Source organism: Ranitomeya imitator, chromosome 5 (genome assembly GCF_032444005.1).
Source record: "Ranitomeya imitator isolate aRanImi1 chromosome 5, aRanImi1.pri, whole genome shotgun sequence".
Lineage (NCBI taxonomy): Eukaryota > Metazoa > Chordata > Amphibia > Anura > Dendrobatidae > Ranitomeya > Ranitomeya imitator.
Window position 1 is genome coordinate 366,747,022 of NC_091286.1, and position 22,149 is coordinate 366,769,170.

At 45.7% G+C, this 22,149-nt stretch overlaps 1 protein-coding gene across 7 annotated transcripts in view; it reads right to left on the reverse strand.

Moving 5' to 3' along the window:
• The window catches only part of FAM135A (family with sequence similarity 135 member A), a 134,994-nt gene that overhangs the window by 21,134 nt on the left and 91,711 nt on the right, over window positions 1-22,149 (reverse strand). For all 7 annotated transcript variants that reach the window (XM_069726641.1, XM_069726639.1, XM_069726636.1 and 4 more), the window contains 2 exons: window positions 19,292-19,365; window positions 18,764-18,918 (listed from right to left, as the gene is read on the reverse strand). In XM_069726641.1, coding sequence (XP_069582742.1) covers window positions 18,764-18,918; window positions 19,292-19,365 — 229 coding nt within the window. The remainder of the gene's footprint in view (window positions 1-18,763; window positions 18,919-19,291; window positions 19,366-22,149) is intronic.

The window sequence follows — 22,149 nt, forward strand, 5'->3', positions numbered from 1 at the left end:
CATTCTTAGGAACAGAGGCAGACGCTTGCACCGCTGAAAGCCAGGGTCCGTCGGAGGGGTGAGTATATCCAAATGTTTTCGTTTTATTCTTTATTTTTTACATGAATATGGATCCGAGGGCCTGAAGGAGAGTCTCCTCTCCTCCAGACCCTGGGAACCATACGCACCGCACACGCCGTAAAAGATGACTGGGTGTATGAGATGACCCCCGTCTTATACAGCGGGTATATCCCAAATTCCATATTTTATATGGAAAAGTTGGGGGTTGTCTTATACGCCCAGTCGTCTTATACACCAGAAAATACGGTAGTATCATTTACAGAGGATCTGCCACCAGATTTCACAATAAAAACTAAATATATTAATAAATAGATCTCTTAGGCTACTGTCACACATCAGGTTTTTGCCGTGAGCCACAATCTGTTGAGTTTTCAAAAAAAAAAAAAAAGGATCCTTTTTTTCCCGCCGTATGCGTTTTTTTCTCATAGAGTTGTATTAGTGCCAGATTGCGCCTGATGCCCACACGTTTCTTCCTTTTTTTGCCGGATCCATCCAAAATTTCTTTCCGGAGGCCGGAGAAAACGCTCATAGGAATGTTTTTTTCTGTCCGGCGAAAAAATGCCAAACGACAGTTCCAGCGATAAACGAATGAAACTGACATGTGAAATGATGAATCCGGCCTCCGAATCCGGTTTTCCCATGCATTCTCCAGACAATCATGAAAAAGTCAGAGTCTGTCTCTCTCTCTCTCAAAACAGGAAGTCCAAACTCTATCCCTGGGTTCATTTAAAAAAAAAAAAACGGATCCAGCAAAAAAACCCGGATCAGTTGCATCAGTTTTTCACAATTTGCAACGGATCCGTTTTTTTGTTTTTAAATTTGCCGGATCTGGCCTAACAGCAAAAACCTGATGTGTGAAAGTAGCCTAAGTCCTGATTGGACTCCTGAGAAAATACACTTAGGCACTCAACTTTGCGGAATTTTATGATTTAATGTAGTCATCAAATTAAACGTTTCGGCCACAATAGACGGCCTTCTTCAGTAACAATGTGCAGGATTAGAGATATGCGCGAATGACCGCATGTAAAAGTGTCCCACATCAGCACTGTAGCAGAGTGAATCTGCAGGGAAGCAAAATGTCCAAAGACCGGGTAACCGGTAATGCATAGAAGCCCAGGTGGGTGGCGTGCTGGCGTGGCAGTCAGAGACGCAGTATTCACTGCTAGTCAAAGCTCATTGGACTCCTGGGCATACTTTGAAGATCCACGTCTGAATGGATGTCTAATCATAGTATTAAAATGTGTGTTTTATTAATCCAGCTATAGAATGATTCATAAATTGTATCATTTTAATATTAAGCAGGAAAACTTTGAAAAAGGATTACCGTATACCGCTATCAGGACATGGATTTTCAAAATTAGTACACCAGCCTCAGAACAATATATGGAGTTTTTATTTTCCAAAATGGTGTTAGATCTACTTTCAAGGACTATCTAATCTCAATCTCGCAGTGATGTCTAAATAATCACCTCTTTATACGTAATCTGTCATGATGATCAACACCCCTACCCGTCAACTTGCTTATATTGTCATGTAGCTCTGTGAAAGATAAGCCAATCCATACCTTACGCTGCTCCATAACTGAAAAACGTACATTTTTATACATATGCCAATGAGGCTCAAATGCTCTGGTTGTGTTGAGAGCACCTCCCATGCCTCGCCTACTTGGCTCTATTCCACACCCAGCACCACCTTCTACTGCTCCACTGACAGTTTGCTGGCTTTATTACATACGCACTTCAGTTTTTGACAGCAAAAAGTAGGAAGTAGAGAATTTTGTGTAAAATCCTTTTCTCCGAGCCATTCATTGGGGGACACAGACTGTGGGTGTATGCTGCTGCCACTAGGATGCTGCCACTAAGTGATACAAAGAAAGATAGCTCCTCCCCTGCAGTATACACCCTCCTGCTGGCTCTCAGCTAACCAGTTCGGTGCAAAACCAGTAGGAGATCAATAACAATATAAGAGCATATAGCTTACCACATTATATATGACAGTATAGCATGTCAAATTATAAAACAAGCACAAGCTAATAATAGGGTGGGAGCTGTGTCCCGCAATGAATGGCTCGGAGAAAAGGATTTTACGGTGAGTAAACAAAAATCCCTATTTGTCCTTCGCCTCATTGGGGGACACAGATCGTGGGACGTCCCAAAGCAGTCCCTGGGTGGGGACAACATCAGATCAGGCCCTGTGTAACCGCTACTTACAAGTGCGCCACCGCAGCCTGCAGAGTCCGCCTGCCTAGACTCACATCTGTGGAAGTTTGGGAATTATAGTGCTTCAAGAATGCATGCGGACTGGATGAACCCGCAAGATTGCAGGCGTGCTTTGCCGACGCCTGGTGCCTAGAACCCAAGAAACCTCGATAGACAGGGAGATAGGCTGACATCTAACACGGAAAGACTCCTGGATGGTGTAACGAATCCACCAGGTTAACATGGCCAATTAAACGGCTAAACCCTTCCTTGTAACAGTCAGGAAGCAGTCCTCTTACCGTGAAGGTCCAAATAAAGTGTCCAACTTTCGGAAGGACGCCGTCCTCGAGAGCACTCACCTCGTCCAGAATATGGGGAACCCATTCCGTTTTGTGGACTGGTGCCGAAAGAGAAGAAGGAAGAATGATGCCCTCATAACTGTGGGAATACAATACCACCTTGGTAAAAAGGGACGGGGATGATCTGAGGGCAACCTTGCCTTGATGGTAATAAGGGAAAAAAGTCTGAAAGAACGGAGCGGCTAGCCCCGAAAACTCCTCATGATGAGGAGATCGCAGAGAAAAAAGGGCGACCTTCCCTGATAGTAAAGTCTGTCCGGATCAAAAGGAGTCTACTGTAAGGCTTGGTTCCCATTGCGTTAATGGGAAAGCGCTAACGGACAGCGTTGCACGGCGAAATTAACGCCGTGCAACGCGTCCGTTAGCGCGCCCATTCACGGCAATGGGAACGCGCAGCACTAGCGCGTGCCATGTTCGGCACGCGCTAGCGACGCGCCGGTGTTTCCTGGCGCGCCGCGAGGATCTGCGAGAGCGGGGACATTACCGCGACCCCGGGACGCGGCCCCATTAAAAACATTGCGTTAGCGCAACCCGCTAGCGCTAAACGGATTGCACTAACGCAATGTGACCCTAGCCTAAGACTCCCAGGACCATTAAGGTCCCAAAGATCTAACATTATGCGACAGGGAAGAACTTCATGTGAAGACTGCCTGCGAGGAAGTTCATATTTGCAGTTTTGTTGCAATAAGACGGAAAAATACTAGTTGAGCAAACAAAAAAACCTGACATGGTCAGTGCAGATCTCCCAGGATCACTGGGGCCCTTCCTGCTTCCGAAAAGGTCTTTGAAGTATTGGAAGAGGGGTTATGGAAACTGGTACCATGGAAGAACCAGAGCATGCACTGTGATAGCTTTTGGATCTGGAGGCCGAACCATGAACTAGAGTACATTGGCGTTCAGTCTGGACGCCATCCGACCTACATCTGGAGTGCTCCAGAGAAGACAGATCTGATGGAAGACTTCCGGGTGAAGTTCCCACTCACATGAGGCGGGACCCTGACGATGTCTGACGCCCAGAGTTCTACTCCTGAGATGTGTAATGCCGAGATCACCGAATGATAGATCGTGGCCGAACAGAGAATGTGAGGTACCTCGGCCATGACGCATGACCGTGGGTACCTGCTAGATGATTGACTTATGGCACAGACGTGGGATTGTCCAATTGAATTGGATGGGGTGAACCGCCAAAAGGCAGTGTACCTGCTGTAGAACTAGATCCCCAGAACAATGATCAGGAGAAGAGGACTGGCATCGGTAGTCACTAATAACCATTGAACCGGGAGAAAGGATCTCTCCTGGATGAGGAAGGAGCGCAGACTACCCTCTAAAAGCCTGTTTGAGCTGCAGAAAACGAGAGGAGTGAAGGAAACCGCTTCCATTGTAGTCACCAATTTTCCTCACGACCCTCCTACCAAATCGAATGGAATGAGGAGATGAGTGAACAAGTGTGCGATCTCCCTGTTGAAGGGCCACAGCCTTGTCTCAAGGGAGAATCACCAACCTTCTGGAAGATTCCAGGATCATCCTCCTGTGGTTTACCTTCCAGTACCCCTGCCCGATGGGTCATCAATTAAAAATACAACGGATTGTCAGATAGCAAATCTGGTTCGTTCCATCTTGCGACCTCCGGTTCAGCACTCTACCCTTCCTTTGCCACTATAAATAACAAGGGGGCACCACGATCAGTGGGATGCACTCCAAGGCCTACAAAAAGACCAATAATGAAAAAATAAGAAGCAGAATAGGCCTTATAAACGGGGATCACCACACATGAGATTCTACCCGGTTAATATGAAAAGTGGCAGAATGCACGGCTGCATGTCAGGAAAAGCTGTCTCTTGCTATCGCCGCTCTCTTTTGATGGTGCGTAGTTAAAATGATGAACCCTCAATCCACCATCCTCTTAACAGGGAAGTGGAGAGGGACCGTCCGCCTTCTTGCATCATCTGCTAAATAGTGGAGATCCAGAGGGGGTGTTCGGATGCCAAAAAGGGAGCCTCTGTACATCCACGGAGTTAAGGTGGACAAGTCTGGTTGTCCGGCGTTAGGCCTGGCTGCAGAAGAGGATACATGGAGGCGACACTCCATGTGCTCGTCTATTGATTGTATGGGTAGATCGGTGCCCTTTAAAAGGACCCGTCACTCCTAAGAATCAGATCAGGCATGGCATCTCACGTCTTAGGTGGGTATACATGGAGGGGACACCCCACGTGTTTGCATATTAGCTGAAAAAGGATACCGCGCTTGCAGAGGTTTCTGTCCAGTAGATCGCTTATCCGGACGCTGCCTGTCCGGGTGAATGGCAAATCCTCTGCTGGGAGTTTAGTCTCCTTACGAGGGACACTGCGTGATCTAGAGTAGAACCGTAGCCCTCATCAATCTACAGAGATTGGTTGATTATAACAATAGGCAAATCCATCCTTTTCTGAAGTTCTGGAGTACAGAACTAAGGCAATATCTGATCCATATTCAGAGACTTGTTCTCAGCAAATCATTGGTGAGGGATCAGGAAATTAAAGTTCTGTTTTCTAGGCGTGTACGTTTCTAGACACCTTTCACGTTTCTAGACGCCTGTACGTTTCTAGAAACTTGCGGCTCCTGCTAGCTGACAGCTCGCATGAAGTTAAGGGACCATCTATATTGGTCCTGCGAACACTCCGAGCCACAAAGGGTTCACGGAGGGATTCAATCTCTTGGTCAGAGAATCCATGGGTTGCGGCAGTGACGAAGCCCACTCAGGGAACTAGGTACTCTGGGATAAGCTCGGATCAGCGGCGGAGGGCTCCTGAGCTCATTTAGAGTGACCGTCTTCAGACTGGTCATGTGCCTTTAAGACAAGGGAATATTGGTCATGAGCCTTTAAGACCAGGGGACACTGGTTCTGTGCCTTTAAGACTAGGTAATACTGGTTATGTGCCCTTAAGACCAGGGAATGCTGGTCATGTGCCTTTAAGACCAGGGAATACTGGTAATGTGCCCTTAAGACCAGTGAATGCTGGTCATGTGCCTTTAAGACCAGGGAATACTGGTAATGTGCCCTTAAGACCAGAGAATACTGGTCATGTGCCTTTAAGACCAGGGAATACTGGTCATGCGCCTTTAAGACCAGGAATACTGGTCCTGTGCCTTTAAGACCAGACGAGTGAATACGGGTCATGTGCCTTTAAGACCAGGGAATACTGGTCATGTGCTTTTAAGACTAGGGAATACTAGTCATGTGCCTTCAAGACTAGGGAATACTGGTCATGTACCTTTAAGACCAGGCAGGAGATACTGGGGTAGATGCAGGGCAAGAAAGCAGTACTTCCTTGCCCGGTTGCAGAGTCGTTGTGCCCCTTTAATGCAAAACCATAGCCCGTGTGTGTTGGCAGGGTGGACCAAGATGACCACCGGGAGTGGCAGAGGTGGTAAAGTCTCGCAGAGAGCGAGAGGCGGCAATTCGGGGGGCAGAGCCAGACGTGATGTGGGCGGAGCCTAGTGACTCAAGAATAGGCCCAAGCCAGGGCCTAAATTTCTGCAGCCGGCGGGAGCAATACCAGGGGTAGAATAGAGGGGCGTTGCCGAGAAGCGAATGTTCCCCTGCTAGGTGAGAAGTGCCAGAAAAGGTGGGCGGAGCCGCCTTAGCGTGCCATAGTGTGGGCGCGGCTTCTGGGATGCAGCCTACACAGCAGCCGAAGCTGGGGGCTAAATTTTTGCAGCCGGCCGGAGTGTTACCTCAGGGAGATGGGCCACAGGGAAGCTGAGGCTGCCTGTCAGCATGTGAATATCCAGCTGCAGAGGCCACCGCTGACTGGATCCACTCACCATCGGTGCGTGTCCCGGCATGGAGTCAACGTGGATGACTGGGTTTCAGCGCCGAGGAAGCGCACGCACTCTACTGTTCTGCTGCAGGTGCAGGGATAGAGGGATAAACCTCACTCCACCATTCCTTTGTTAGGGAGGTGGGGAGAGACCTCCTTGTGCCATCCGCTTTCACAGTGGTGGGACAGTGGGGGCTGTTCGGACGCCATAGAGAGGGGCCGCTGTATATCCACGGAGTTCCCGGGTGGACAGGGCCAGTTGTCCGGCATTAGGCCTGGCTGGGGAAGAGGGTACGTGGAGGCGACACTCCATGTGGTCGTTCATTCAGGGTGTGGGGAGATCGGTGCCCTTGAAGGGACCCGTCGCCCCTAAGAATCAGCTCAGGTGTGGCATTCCACGTCGCAGGAGAGGATACGGAGAAGCGACACTCTCCGTGCTCGCCTGTTGATGGTTCGGGGAGATCGGAGCCTTGAAAGGATCCGTCGCCACTTCATTGTAAAAAGTAAAATCAAAAATGTAAAAGTTAAAAATAAAATAATAAAGAGTTTTGGGTCTGAATAGCAGACCTGTCCGTGTGCCTCCTACAGACACTAAGCAAGAACTGGTTAGCTGAGAGCCAGCAGGAGGGTGTATACTGCAGGGGAGGAGATCACTTTCTGTGCATCACTTAGTGGCAGCAGCATACACCACGGTCTGTGTCCCCCAATGAGGCGAAGGAGAAAAACGGATTTACTACTAATTAAAACTGTCTTGCCAGTGTATAAAAAAAAAGTGCAGGGGCCAATATCACTAATTTACATGCACTAGGGTAGAATAGGGAGGTAATAGATCTATTGTTAGTGTGTCCCTGCACCATGTGCAGTATATACATAATAAGACAAAGTCCAGCTCACCATGATCGGCATCCTTAGGAACTCGGAGCACGGAACCGCTGTGTCAGGGCGTGGAGGAATCGAAAAAAAGAGATGAGGAATCCAGCTCAACGAGGTAGTGAAAAAAAAACTTTTTTCGCATTTTATTCTTTGTTGCTGCTGATGTTTTATCCTCGGTGCTTGTTCACCAGAAACTCGTTGATATCGCATTTTATTCTTTGTTGCTGCTGATGTTTTATCCTCCACTGAATATGATTTGAAGTGAATAAAGAAAGGTTTTTTTTCCACTACCTCGTTGAGCTGGATTCCTCATCTCTTTTTTTCGCATTATATACATACAGCATACAAATTATGTACACTGTCTGCAGCATATACATATACACAGCACTACTGCATATACATTACACACTCAGCTTTGCTACACACTACTCTGCTACATTCAATCTTGAAGCACGCAGGCACGCATACATTAAAATGCAAACAGCTCGGGTGTGGTTATGTTCTTGGACTGAATGGACGTGTGTGAACAGAGACCTTAATATCCTTTATAATATCCTGTGGGAGATCCGTTCTCAGTCTGGGTTTGTGCTGGTGCTGTGGAAAAGCCATGTGGTCTCCTAGTAAAGGCCCTGGTGAGATCTTTTGCCTCCAGGACTGAGGCGAGTGGTGGAGGTTCCGGCGGCCATTTTCACGCACTGCCAAAGTGCTGTGTGACAGGTTGAAGATGAGCAGGAGTGAGCTGGGTGGCAGTTTTACTTTTTCCTGGTCCCAGGGTACTGTTGGTCTTATGCCGGTTGTCCGATCATGGCAGGGAGCCTTGGGTCCCATCGATAGGCAGGAGGAAGAGTGCGGTCAGCCCCTGGGTGGTAGCACCACTGAGTGCTCATGCCTGGGGTTGACGCCAGTGAACATATAGGAATACATAGTCACATAGTCAGTGCTGGAAGCCCCTGGGGGTCTCCTGGTATCTGGGTCCTGGTGTATGGAGGTGCCATGACACGCAGCAAAATATTGGGGAAGAAAGATGGAAATCAGCAGGTGGGCTCCCAAGATGGCATCCATACGTCCTGCGGACAGGGCAGACAGACATTGGTGGTGATGTAGCAGCCACACTGGATCAGTATGCCCATAAAGCACATACTATAACTCCCAGCAGCCAGAAGTAGGGAACAAATCTGAAGGGGTCTCTGAGAATGTCCACAACGGGCTCCAGATATTCAGCTTTAATACAAGAGGAGGAGGATGAGTGAAATGGTCTTCCCTACCCCGAGTCCCCACTATGGGGAACAAAGGGACTCTTGAAAATGTATCCACAGAGCGGTCCCCTTCATTAATGGATGTCCTCACTTCAGTTAATAAATGTAATGCCACCCTCAGGTGGGATTTATACTGGAAACCATAACCATAATCCAACATGATGTTCAGGAAGAAGCAAAGCGAACAGTGGCAGCTGAAGGTAGAGTTAGGCTACTTTCACACTAGCGTCGTTTGGCCTCCGTCGCAATGCGTCGTTTTGGAGAAAACACACATCCTGCAAAGTTGCCCGCAGGATGCGTTTTTTCTCCATAGACTTTCATTAGCGACGCATTGCGACGGATTGCCACACGCCGCATCCGTCGTGTTTTGGAGGACCGTCGGCACAAAAAACCGCTACATGTAACTTTTTTTGTGCGTCGTGTCCGCCATTTCCGACCGCGCATGCGCGGCCGGAACTCCACCCCCTCCTCCTCGGATCTTTCAATGGGGCAGCGGATGCGTTGTAAAACTGCATCCGCTGCCCCCGTTGTGCTTTTACTTCACAGCATGCGTTGGCACGACGCACTGCGACGGGCCCGTACCGACGCTAGTGTGAAAGTAGCCTTAGTGAGTGGGAAGATACTGTACCCCTTGTCCGCAGAGATGTACAGAACCATACTCCAGGTGTGGCAGCACGATATGCTAAGGCAGATGACCTGGAGATTCGCCTGAGACTAAATAATATCAGTCTAGTTGGGGTGCTGGAAAAGGTGGAAATGAAGGGGATCCCGACAGGTTTTGTTTTGTTTTTTTAGATTTAGTTTTATGCCCTATTCCTTATGCGTAAGAGCAGGATTACATTTTCTTGGGCAACTGAAATGGTTTTGTGGGGTAGGGGTTTGCGTATATTAGGAAAGATAATCCCGCAATCATAGTGAGTCAAATGACTCCATTAATATGCTACACAGATCTTGGACTGGATATAGCCTGCATTCTGTATCCTCTAGCTATTCAAGAGGGGTCAGTCTTTTAGTACATAAGAACAGTGGTGTCAAACTGCATTCCTCGAGGGCCGCAAACCATGAGTGTTTTCAAGATTTCCTTAGCATTGCACAAGGTGCTGCAATCATTATTTGTGTAGGTGATTAAATTATCACCCGTGCAGTGCAAGGAAATCCTGAAAACATGACCTGGTTGCAGCCCTCGAGGAATGCAGTTTGACACCCCTGCATAAGAACATTCTCTTTCAAGACATTGACTCCTTTAAAGGTGACGAGGGGAGGTTTGTTTGAATGTATTATTTTAAATCCAAGAAGTATTGTTTCTCCTTGTGGAGAGTGACATAATAAGCATGTCGAGGTGAGAAGACTTAAAGCCGCAATGCTCCTCTGGGAAATATGGAAATTGTCTCTCTGAAGAGACAATTTGTATTATTTTAGTAATTTATATTCCTCCTCCATACTGGCCAGACTTGCCTATATTAGTTACTAGATGGTGGCCTGATTCTAACGCATCGGGTATTCTAGAATATGTATGTAGTTTATTTCTGAAGTTTTCAGAATAATGCAATTTATACACAGGATTCAGCCGGCCGTGACCAATTAGCGAAGCGTTGTTCAAATTCCGCGGCAATTTGCGGGTGGACTGGGCCTGTCCAATCAGTGAAGCCAGGGCCGGCTCCAGGTTTTTGAGGGCCCCGGGCGAAAAAGTCTCAGTGGGCCCCCTCTTTAACACATACCACGATTCATGATGCACAGATACAGCAGAGAAATATAGCACAGTCAAGTAGCGTATAACACAGCCTAGGTAGTATATAACACAGCCACGTAGTATATTGCACAGCCGACGTAGTATATAGCAGTCACATAGTATATAGCACAGCCACGTTGTATAAAACACAGCCCACGTAGTATATTGCCCAGCCACGTAGTATATAGCACAGATATGTAGTATATAACATAGCCCACGCAGTATATAGCAATGTGGGCACCATATCTGTTAAAAAAAAGAATTAAAATAAAAAATAGTGATATACTCACCCTCCGTCAGCCTCCGGATCCAGCCCAGGCGTTTACCGATGCTTCTTGCGACGCTCCGGTCCCAAGAGCGCATTGCGGTCTCGCGAGATGATGACGTAGCGGTCTCGCGAGACCGCTACGTCATCATCTCGCGAGACCGCAATGCAAGAAACCAGTCACCGGAGCGTCGCGAGGAGCGGGAAAGGCCTGGGCTGGATCTGGAAGGAGAGTATATAATGATTTTTTTTTTAATTATTATTTTTAACATTAGATCCCGCGACCAATTTCAATCCCGCGGCAATGTCGCTGATTGGTCGCGCCGGATGGGCGCGAGCAATCAGCGAAGCGGTTTCAAGCTTCAGGGGTTCAAGCTTCAGGAGGCTAATTTGCATATTCCAGGTGCCTTCTGGGAGAAGCGAAGTCTCCCTAAGCTAGAAGATCGTTGGGTACAGCCGGGACCAGCTGCTTCGAAAGCATCACCAGAATTTTTGCCTGTAGGACATTATTGCAAGAGAGCTTGGCTGAGTAGATTACACAAGAAGGAAAACACACAGCAAGTCAGCAGGATCTAGGAGCAACATGGCAGATGTGACAACCTACATGGTGAGCTGCAGCATGTGCTACATGTTCACAGATCGACCAGAAGAAGAATCCAATTTCACCTGTCAGAAGTGTAGACTAGTGGCCCTTTTAGGGTATGTTCACACGTTCAGGATTTCCATCCTTTTTTTTTCAGGACAGTTTTTTTAAAAAACTGCAGCTCTTGGCAGAAAACGCAGGTCCTTTTTTTGTCCTTTTTTGATGCGTTTTTGATGCGTTTTTTTATCCTTTTTTTACTGTGTGTTTCCTAGGAAGCTTTTTAGGGCTAAAATGGCTGAAAATACCCTAACCCTACCCCTAACCCTACCCCTAACCCTACCCCTAACCCTAACCCTACCCCTAACCCTACCCCTAACCCTACCCCTAACCCTAACCCTATTCTAACCTTAGTGAAAAAAAAAAAAAAAATTCTTAATTTTTTTATTGTCCCTACCAATGGGGGTGACAAAGTGGGGGGGGTGTCATTTACTATTTTTTTATTTTGATCACTGAGATAGGTTATATCTCAGTGATCAAAATGCACTTTGGAGCGAATCTGCCGGCCGGCAGATTCGGCGGGCGCACTGCGCATGCGCCCGCCATTTTGCAAGATGGCGGCGCCCAGGGAGAAGACGGCCGGACGGACACCGGGACGCCGGGTAAGTATAAGGGGGGGAGATTAGGGCACGGGGGGGGCATCGGAGCACTGGGGGGGGGGCATCGGAGCACGGGGGGGGCATCGGAGCACGGGGGGGCGGGATCAGAGCACGGGGGGGCAGCCACACTCCGCCCACGCACTTCCGCCCGCTCCCCCGCACTTCCTGCTGCAGCGGTTCTGCACATCAAATCGCAGTAAAACCCGCAGATATATTTTTGATCTGCGGGTTTTACTGCGATTTTGACCTCACAATGGAGGTCTATGGGTGCAGAACCGCTGCGGTTCAGGAAGAAGAATTGACATGCTCCTTCTTTTTTCCGGGAGCTATTCAGCGCGGCTTTTTTTTTACAATTTCCGGACCATGTGCACAGTGTGTCCTGTTTTCCATAGGGTACAGTGTACTGTACCCTGCATGGAAAACAGCTGCGGAACCACAGCGGCAAAACCGCCGCGGTTCCGCGGTAAAAAACGCACTGTGTGAACATGGCCTTAGAAGAAAAGGTGCGGGGTCTGGAAGAAAGAATAGCAACTTTGAAACTCATCAAAGAGAATGAAGACTTTCTAGACAGAACAGAAGCATCTCTAGTGGTCACAGAAGGTGCAAAAAGTGTCAGAGAACCTCCAAAAGCAGATGAGTGGAAGCATGTGACCAAAAGAAGCAAGAAGACCATGGAGAAATCACCAACCACACAACTGAAGAACCGATATCAAATCTTTGTAGAGGATGAAGATGGCACACCTAAGAATGAAGCAATACCAGCAAGCAAAAAAGAAAAGGGCACACAGCAACAAGTGACAGCAAAAAGTACAGCCAAGAAGCAACGAAGAGTGGTGGTGGTGGGAGACTCACTACTGAGAGGCACCGAAGCAGCCATCTGCAGACCGGACATAACTGCAAGAGAAGTATGCTGCCTTCCAGGTGCGATGATCAAGGATGTGACCGATAGGATACCAAAGCTCTTCAGCTCCAAGGACGTCCACCCATTTCTTCTGATACATGTTGGCACCAATGACACGGCAAGGAAGGACCTACCGACAATCTGCAAGGACTTTGAAGAGTTGGGGAAGAAAGTAAAGGAACTGGATGCACAGGTAGTTTTTTCTTCTATCCTTCCAGTAGACGGGCATGGCACCAGGAGATGGAACAGGATCCTTGATGCAAACAACTGGCTAAGACGATGGTGCAGACAACAAGGATTTGGATTCCTGGACCACGGTGTGAATTACTGGTATGATGGACTCCTCGCCAGAGACGGACTACACCTCAACAAACCTGGGAAACACACATTCGCCAGAAGACTCGCTACACTCATCAGGAGGGCGTTAAACTAGAAGAAGAGGGGACGGGAAGAAAAACATTAGACTCGAACAAAGACGACCCAGGAAAACATACTCAGAAGGGAGGTAAGAACATTTCTAAAACAATCCACAGTGAGGAGATTGGAACAAAACAAAATCCTCTAAACTGCATGCTCGCAAACGCCAGAAGCCTGACAAACAAGATGGAAGAACTAGAAGCAGAAATATCTACAGGTAACTTTGACATAGTGGGAATAACCGAGACATGGTTAGATGAAAGCTATGACTGGGCAGTTAACTTACAGGGTTACAGTCTGTTTAGAAAGGATCGTAAAAATCGGAGAGGAGGAGGGGTTTGTCTCTATGTAAAGTCTTGTCTAAAGTCCACTTTAAGGGAGGATATTAGCGAAGGGAATGAGGATGTCGAGTCCATATGGGTTGAAATTCATGGAGGGAAAAATGGTAACAAAATTCTCATTGGGGTCTGTTACAAACCCCCAAATATAACAGAAAGCATGGAAAGTCTACTTCTAAAGCAGATAGATGAAGCTGCAACCCATAATGAGGTCCTGGTTATGGGGGACTTTAACTACCCGGATATTAACTGGGAAACAGAAACCTGTGAAACGCATAAAGGCAACAGGTTTCTGCTAATAACCAAGAAAAATTATCTTTCACAATTGGTGCAGAATCCAACCAGAGGAGCAGCACTTTTAGACCTAATACTATCTAATAGACCTGACAGAATAACAAATCTGCAGGTGGTTGGGCATCTAGGAAATAGCGACCACAATATTGTGCAGTTTCACCTGTCTTTCACTAGGGGGACTTGTCAGGGAGTCACAAAAACATTGAACTTTAGGAAGGCAAAGTTTGAACAGCTTAGAGATGCCCTTAATCTGGTAGACTGGGACAATATCCTCAGAAATGAGAATACAGATAATAAATGGGAAATGTTTAAGAACATCCTAAATAGGCAGTGTAAGCGGTTTATACCTTGTGGGAATAAAAGGACTAGAAATAGGAAAAACCCAATGTGGCTAAACAAAGAAGTAAGACAGGCAATTAACAGTAAAAAGAAAGCATTTGCACTACTAAAGCAGGATGGCACCATTGAAGCTCTAAAAAACTATAGGGAGAAAAATACTTTATCTAAAAAACTAATTAAAGCTGCCAAAAAGGAAACAGAGAAGCACATTGCTAAGGAGAGTAAAACTAATCCCAAACTGTTCTTCAACTATATCAATAGTAAAAGAGTAAAAACTGAAAATGTAGGCCCCTTAAAAAATAGTGAGGAAAGAATGGTTGTAGATGACGAGGAAAAAGCTAACATATTAAACACCTTCTTCTCCACGGTATTCATGGTGGAAAAGGAAATGCTAGGTGAAATCCCAAGAAACAATGAAAACCTTATATTAAGGGTCACCAATCTAAACCAAGAAGAGGTGCGAAACCGGCTAAATAAGATTAAAATAGATAAATCTCCGGGTCCGGATGGCATACACCCACAAGTACTAAGAGAACTAAGTAATGTAATAGATAAACCATTATTTCTTATTTTTAGTGACTCTATAGCGACAGGGTCTGTTCCGCAGGACTGGCGCATAGCAAATGTGGTGCCAATATTCAAAAAGGGCTCTAAAAGTGAACCTGGAAATTATAGGCCAGTAAGTCTAACCTCTATTGTTGGTAAAATATTTGAAGGGTTTCTGAGGGATGTTATTCTGGATTATCTCAATGAGAATAACTGTTTAACTCCATATCAGCATGGGTTTATGAGAAATCGCTCCTGTCAAACCAATCTAATCAGTTTTTATGAAGAGGTAAGCTATAGACTGGACCACGGTGAGTCATTGGACGTGGTATATCTCGATTTTTCCAAAGCGTTTGATACCGTGCCGCACAAGAGGTTGGTACACAAAATGAGAATGCTTGGTCTGGGGGAAAATGTGTGTAAATGGGTTAGTAACTGGCTTAGTGATAGAAAGCAGAGGGTGGTTATAAATGGTATAGTCTCTAACTGGGTCGCTGTGACCAGTGGGGTACCGCAGGGGTCAGTATTGGGACCTGTTCTCTTCAACATATTCATTAATGATCTGGTAGAAGGTTTACACAGTAAAATATCGATATTTGCAGATGATACAAAACTATGTAAAGCAGTTAATACAAGAGAAGATAGTATTCTGCTACAGATGGATCTGGATAAGTTGGAAACTTGGGCTGAAAGGTGGCAGATGAGGTTTAACAATGATAAATGTAAGGTTATACACATGGGAAGAAGGAATCAATATCACCATTACACACTGAACGGGAAACCACTGGGTAAATCTGACAGGGAGAAGGACTTGGGGATCCTAGTTAATGATAAACTTACCTGGAGCAGCCAGTGCCAGGCAGCAGCTGCCAAGGCAAACAGGATCATGGGGTGCATTAAAAGAGGTCTGGATACACATGATGAGAGCATTATACTGCCTCTGTACAAATCCCTAGTTAGACCGCACATGGAGTACTGTGTCCAGTTTTGGGCACCGGTGCTCAGGAAGGATATAATGGAACTAGAGAGAGTACAAAGGAGGGCAACAAAATTAATAAAGGGGATGGGAGAACTACAATACCCAGATAGATTAGCGAAATTAGGATTATTTAGTCTAGAAAAAAGACGACTGAGGGGCGATCTAATAACCATGTATAAGTATATAAGGGGACAATACAAATATCTCGCTGAGGATCTGTTTATACCAAGGAAGGTGACGGGCACAAGGGGGCATTCTTTGCGTCTGGAGGAGAGAAGGTTTTTCCACCAACATAGAAGAGGATTCTTTACTGTTAGGGCAGTGAGAATCTGGAATTGCTTGCCTGAGGAGGTGGTGATGGCGAACTCAGTCGAGGGGTTCAAGAGAGGCCTGGATGTCTTCCTGGAGCAGAACAATATTGTATCATACAATTATTAGGTTCTGTAGAAGGACGTAGATCTGGGGATTTATTATGATGGAATATAGGCTGAACTGGATGGACAAATGTCTTTTTTCGGCCTTACTAACTATGTTACTATGTTACTATGATTTAAATCCCGCGGCAATGTCGCTGATTGGTCATGCCGGCTGGGCGCGAGCAGTTAGCGAAGCGGGAATTAGAACCCAGCGAAGCGGTTGGACCGGAGCATCGCGAGCTGCAGGAAAAGCTGCTGCGGAGGCGACGGAAGGTGAGAATATCACGATTTTTTATTATTTTTAACATTATATCTTTTTACTATCGATGCGCAATATACTACGTCACTGGGCAATATTCTACGTGGCTGGGCAATATACTACGTGACTGCAATATACTACGTGGTTGGGCAATATACTATGTTGCTGGGCAATATACTATGTCACTGGGCAATATACTACGTGGCTGGGCAATATACTACGTGGCTGGGCAATATACTACGTGGGCTGTGCATAGTCTAGAATACCCGATGCGTTAGAATCGGGCCACCATCTAGTCCAAAATAAATGCCTTGCAAACTCATTGAGATGGAAGGAGGCCCAAAAACATTTAAGGTGTATTCTCTGGAACAAGTTGATAATAAGCGTTCGTTTCTGAAGCAACAGCATTATAAGGAAGGAGAAACTACTGGCTGATTGTTAGCTTGATTGGCGCAGACACAGAGTGAAAACACCTTTATTTATAAGAGAAGTGATGCTGAGGGAAATTGCAGAGCCCCAATCACTGCAGATTTTGCACAGATTCTATTCTAGGCTATACTCATCCAGAATCTCATTCTGCGCATACGCCGCCTCTGGCGGCCATTTTCCTGGAAGCCACCACATTACAGCAATGGAAGTGCGAGGGCTCCGGGATTTTACAAAATGTCGGCGGAGCCCCCACACCACCGAGCATCTCCGAAACTGCCGCACACCAGTCTGGGATGGAACCCCAGGCTCCGGGTTTTCACAAAATGTCGGCGCAGCCCCTGCACCACCGAACTTGACGCAGCTTGGGATGAGTCAGATCATTGTCAGACCACCGAACAACTCCTGTGACCCCGCTTTACCAGCGCTCCCGATCCCTCTCTACCCCCCCAGGTAAGCTAAATTCGGACTGTAAGATGGACCCTCATTTGACAAATTAATTTTTATTTTCCCGCTATTTTTCAGCTGAAATTTTGGGGTGCGCTTATGGTCTTATAGTCTGAAAAATACTGGAGTATTTCATTCAGCGATATCTAGGATGTTGTATTTTAGTGCTCCCTTTATTTTTTTACCAGTGTATATATTACAAGAAAAACGCAAGATTATATTCCTTTAAATCTTGATCCCATAGTAATTAAGTTGAAGATTAACGTTAACGCCTGGGGGAAACTACCATTGATAGCACTATGTAGACCGAATCTAATCAAAATGTGTCTTATGCCTTGCGTACTATATATTCTTCATAATTCCCCAGTGTGGATTACCAAATACTAATTTCGCACAATGCACATTTTTAGGGATATTTATGGAAACAGGGTATTCCCAGAATCAAATTGAAGAAGCTCCTGTTCAGGGGGCACTAGCATTGCCACATATTTGGGGATATTTCCTAGCCTCTCAATTCCAGCACTTCAGAGGATACGCCCTGGAAGGGACATGTGATGCTGGGACATCAGTATTAAAGTACTTGGGAGGGAAATTAAAACTTACTAGAGCATTTGGAATATCGGGAGTTCAAAGGTTACAAATGTTAAGAAATGAAGTGGTTGTAATCCGTGCTGCCGGATGACCAATATATAATAGGAGACAAAATGGAGCGTAGATGCAGTTTTTATTTGTCAACGCGTTTCGATGTATTCAAAACTCTTCATCAGGTCAACACTGTAATCATCATCCTAACATTTGTATCCTATCCACTTGGTGGTCCTGCAGTAGCCTTCTATGAGCTTTCAAAAGGGGTTATGACTGTCATACCCCGACCAGGTGAGCGCACTCTCCTTTTACCTCACCCTTTGGTAACCAGTAAGACCCTATTGCGCTTTTTTGTCTCCCCAGTTTCTTTTCACTACACCGAGTTCAAAGGTTCCTACTCTATTACTTATACACAAAATGTTGTGGACCTGCCAGAGTTTGTTGGGAATGAAAGCCTGCTCAGAATGTTCCCCCCATATGGAATAACCCATTTGAGGGAACTTATGCATTCTGAAGGGTTTGGGAATTGGAAACAATAAATGTACCAACTAAATGCAGAAGGGCATTTTCGTTCATTTGAATATTTGAAGAAAGAGTTTAATCTAAATAATTCAGATTTTTTTTTTTTTGCTAAAAAAGTGCTTGGTATAAATAAAAAAATACAGTACGTGTTCACAAATATGGCCGGTATATTTAACCATGCCATCAAAATTGCCAATGAGCTTTATTGCAACAACCAGTAGCCAAATCTGGACTATAATACATCTGTGATACACAGTAGAATGGTATCAGTAAAAAGTCGGCATGTTTACTATACTCTCCTGCTTCCTGCCTCTGGCTGTATAAGTCTATTGTCTGCAGGGCGAAGGTTAAGAATGTAACATCTACTGAACGCACTTGTTCTCCTTACAAGCAGCCTGAAGGATATTTTTCTGCAGGTCGCACACTTTGGGAACATGTCGGTCAGGACAGCCTGCCCAACAGTCAGACAGAAGGAGTAGAGCATATTTCTGTAAGCTCGTATTACCCATACATACCTTCAGTAATGTAATCTAAATACCGATCTTCAAAAATAATAGGCAAGGAGTTAAAGTCTCCATCCAGCTCACAGCACTCTATGGGCAGAGGTGGCAGGGAACTGAAGTAGGTGGAGTTCTTTATAGCTGTTGACATTTGGAGATGACTTTGGGCACTGTGGAGAGATGTATCAACCAGAAAGTGATTAGCACATTATAAGAAAGACTGAAGGCAGCACATAAGCTTAGTCACTAACAAATTTCATTTTCATCAAATCTTTTTTTGAAATGTAAAAAAATTGGAAGTTGAAGACTGTGACAGAGAGCGCAAAGCCCTGTGACACTGCTCGGAGATTTGGGTTTCTGGAAATCTGACACTGCATTCTAGGCATGCTGCCATCGATTTATAAAGAATCAGATTCATTAAATGTGATTAATCATTTTCACATAACCATCTTCAGGTATTAGACATTCACAACTGCTTGGTTTCCAAGTTAAACACGTATAATAAAAATGGCGAGTTATTACATGCATAATTTGCATACTCACTGCAGTTCTTGGTACGCCAGGGCTGCCTGTCTAGGATGCTCAAGGCAAAAGAAAGCTTCAGCAAATCTACGTACCTAAAATCAGACAAGGAGACAAGTAGTGAAAACCACACAAGTGGTTCACATTTACGGCCAGCTATCTTAAACCATTGAGAACGAGCCCAAGTTTGGGCCTTAAATAAGTTTCTCCACAACTAATTTATAATGTCATATAGCTGGGGGTCTCCAATAACTTAAGATAGGTCATGAATGGGTGACCGGTGGGGTGCGACACCTGGCACCCCCACACTGATCAGCTGTTTTCGGTGCCAGCCATACGTGCTCAGTTACAGAGTTGCTCTGGCTACTGATAGTGGCCGCGGCCGGAGAACTGCACATCCACCACATATTGACGTGAATAAGGAGCAGATGTGCAGTATCTGGTCAAGGCCACTATCAGTAGACGGAGAAGCTCCGTAACTGCGCACTTCCGGCTGCCGCCGACACCAACCATAGCGAATCGCCGGGGGTGCCGGGTGTCACAAGGATAGTTCATCAATGTTAAATTAGTGGACAACCTCTTTAAGGAACTTAGAACGGTTTTCATTTCAACGTTACAAAAGTCAAAACTATTTTCTCATCCTCATCACTGTAGAATCACTTATTTATTGGCATGAGCATTTGTAATGGCTTTATTTTGGGTCAGACATCATTTGTAGAATAACCAATTACCTTTTACTTAAGGAGGGGGAGAGGGGAAACGATTTATGCTAACCTTTATTTTACATCTGGTTTAGCATAGGGGTTTTTCTATTTATTTTAGTAATAAAAAACATTGTGAAAGATTTTTTTTTCCTTGGGCTTTTTAAATAATTATTTCTGTGCTATAATATAAGATGGGGAAATATCTGACTATAGAGATCATGTTCTAATGCATTTTGTTACCTTTTCCACTATTTTTATTCTATGTTGGGGGTTCGCATATACCGACCAGGTTCAGGAGCTGAGCCTGCACCATTCCCTACAATCAGCTGACATCTGTCTGTAACAGCAGCGCCTGGAAATAGCTCCAATCGCTGCAGTTTAACTATTTACTTTCCACAGTTAATCTCTGGCAGCAAGGCTGTGGAGTCGGTCAAACCTCTGACACCTCAATTTCCCGGACTCCCGACTCAGTGCCAACTCCACAGCACTGCCTCACTATTGAGCATGTTTATAAAGTGCAGCACAGATTCATCTCAACTAAGAGCCGAGATCCTTAGATCAGGAACAGAACAGACATTTATAGGACCTTTTATAACTTCCTACACTGTACTACTGTCCCTATTTATTATATTTTAGGGGTCTGTCCATTTTATACAGACTCCACCAAAATAGACACTGACTCCGAATCCACAGCCCTGTCTGACAGTGGCACTGAACTGATCGCCAATATATAAATGTACATCAGTCAGTTCATTTGCCCAAGTGATAGCAAAGTGCCAATAGATAGTCATGACATGCCATCTCTATTCACCTAAGAAATTAGCCTGTGGCATGGCTTCATAAGATAACATCACTTTTTTGTATATACTCCCATACTGTAGTCCCTAAGTGTACTTAAGCAGAAAGTGAAAAAAAAAACAGAAAAAAGTGAGTCACCCTACCTTTTCCCAGTTTAAAATTAAAGAACTGAAAAAATAATGTCTGTTAACGTCCGATCTATCAAAATATTATATTAAATTAACCCAGATGGTAAATGACAAATTCCCACACCTCCCTGAAGAAATGCCATAAATATCATGAAAACATATATGCCATATAAATGTCAGCTCACTACACAAAAAAAAATAAATCCTCATACAGCTCCATTGACAAGGGAACCTGTCACCCCCGTTTTTTGAGATTGAGCTATAAATACTGTTAAATAGGGCCTGCGCTGTGTGTTCCTATAGTGTATGTAGTGTACCCCGATTCCCCACCTATGCTGAGAAATAACTTACCAAAGTCGCCGTTTTCGCCTGTCAATCAGGCTGGTCAGGTCGGGAGGGCGTGGTGACATCGCTGGTTCTTCCTCAGCTTTACGTTGGTGGCGTAGTGGTGAACAAGCAGCGCGCGATCTGCGCTGTCATCCCTTTCGTCGGTGGGGGCGGCCATCTTCCTGGGGCCGCGCGTGCGCAGATCGAGTGCTCTGCTGCACGGGGCTTCAGGAAAATGGCCGCGGGATGCCGCGCGTGCGCATTAGAGATCGCGGCGGCCATTTTCCCAAAGCCGAGATGCAAACTCGGCTTTGGGAAAATGGCCGCCGCGATCTCTAATGCGCACGCGCGGCATCCCGCAGCCATTTTCCTGAAGCCCCGTGCAGCAGAGCACTCGATCTGCGCACGCGCGGCCCCAGGAAGATGGCCGCCCCCACCGACGAAAGGGATGACAGCGCAGATCGCGCGCTGCTTGTTCACCACTACGCCACTACGCCACCAACGTAAAGCTGAGGAAGAACCAGCGATGTCACCACGCCCTCCCGACCTGACCAGCCTGATTGACAGGCGAAAACGGCGACTTTGGTAAGTTATTTCTCAGCATAGGTGGGGAATCGGGGTACACTACATACACTATAGGAACACACAGCGCAGGCCCTATTTAACAGTATTTATAGCTCAATCTCAAAAAACGGGGTGACAGGTTCCCTTTAAAAAAAATACTGGTCTCAGAAAATGTTAACTTACACCTAATTGTTTTTTTATTTTTTATTTTTTACAAATTTGAGATATTTTTTTCACCCCTTACAATAGACTACAATCATACGTGACAGCTGACGGCTCACTCAGCATTATGCCTGGATGTCAGTCAGTACCGGGGGCATTGTTACAGACATTCTCTATATACAGAGCTGTGACTGAA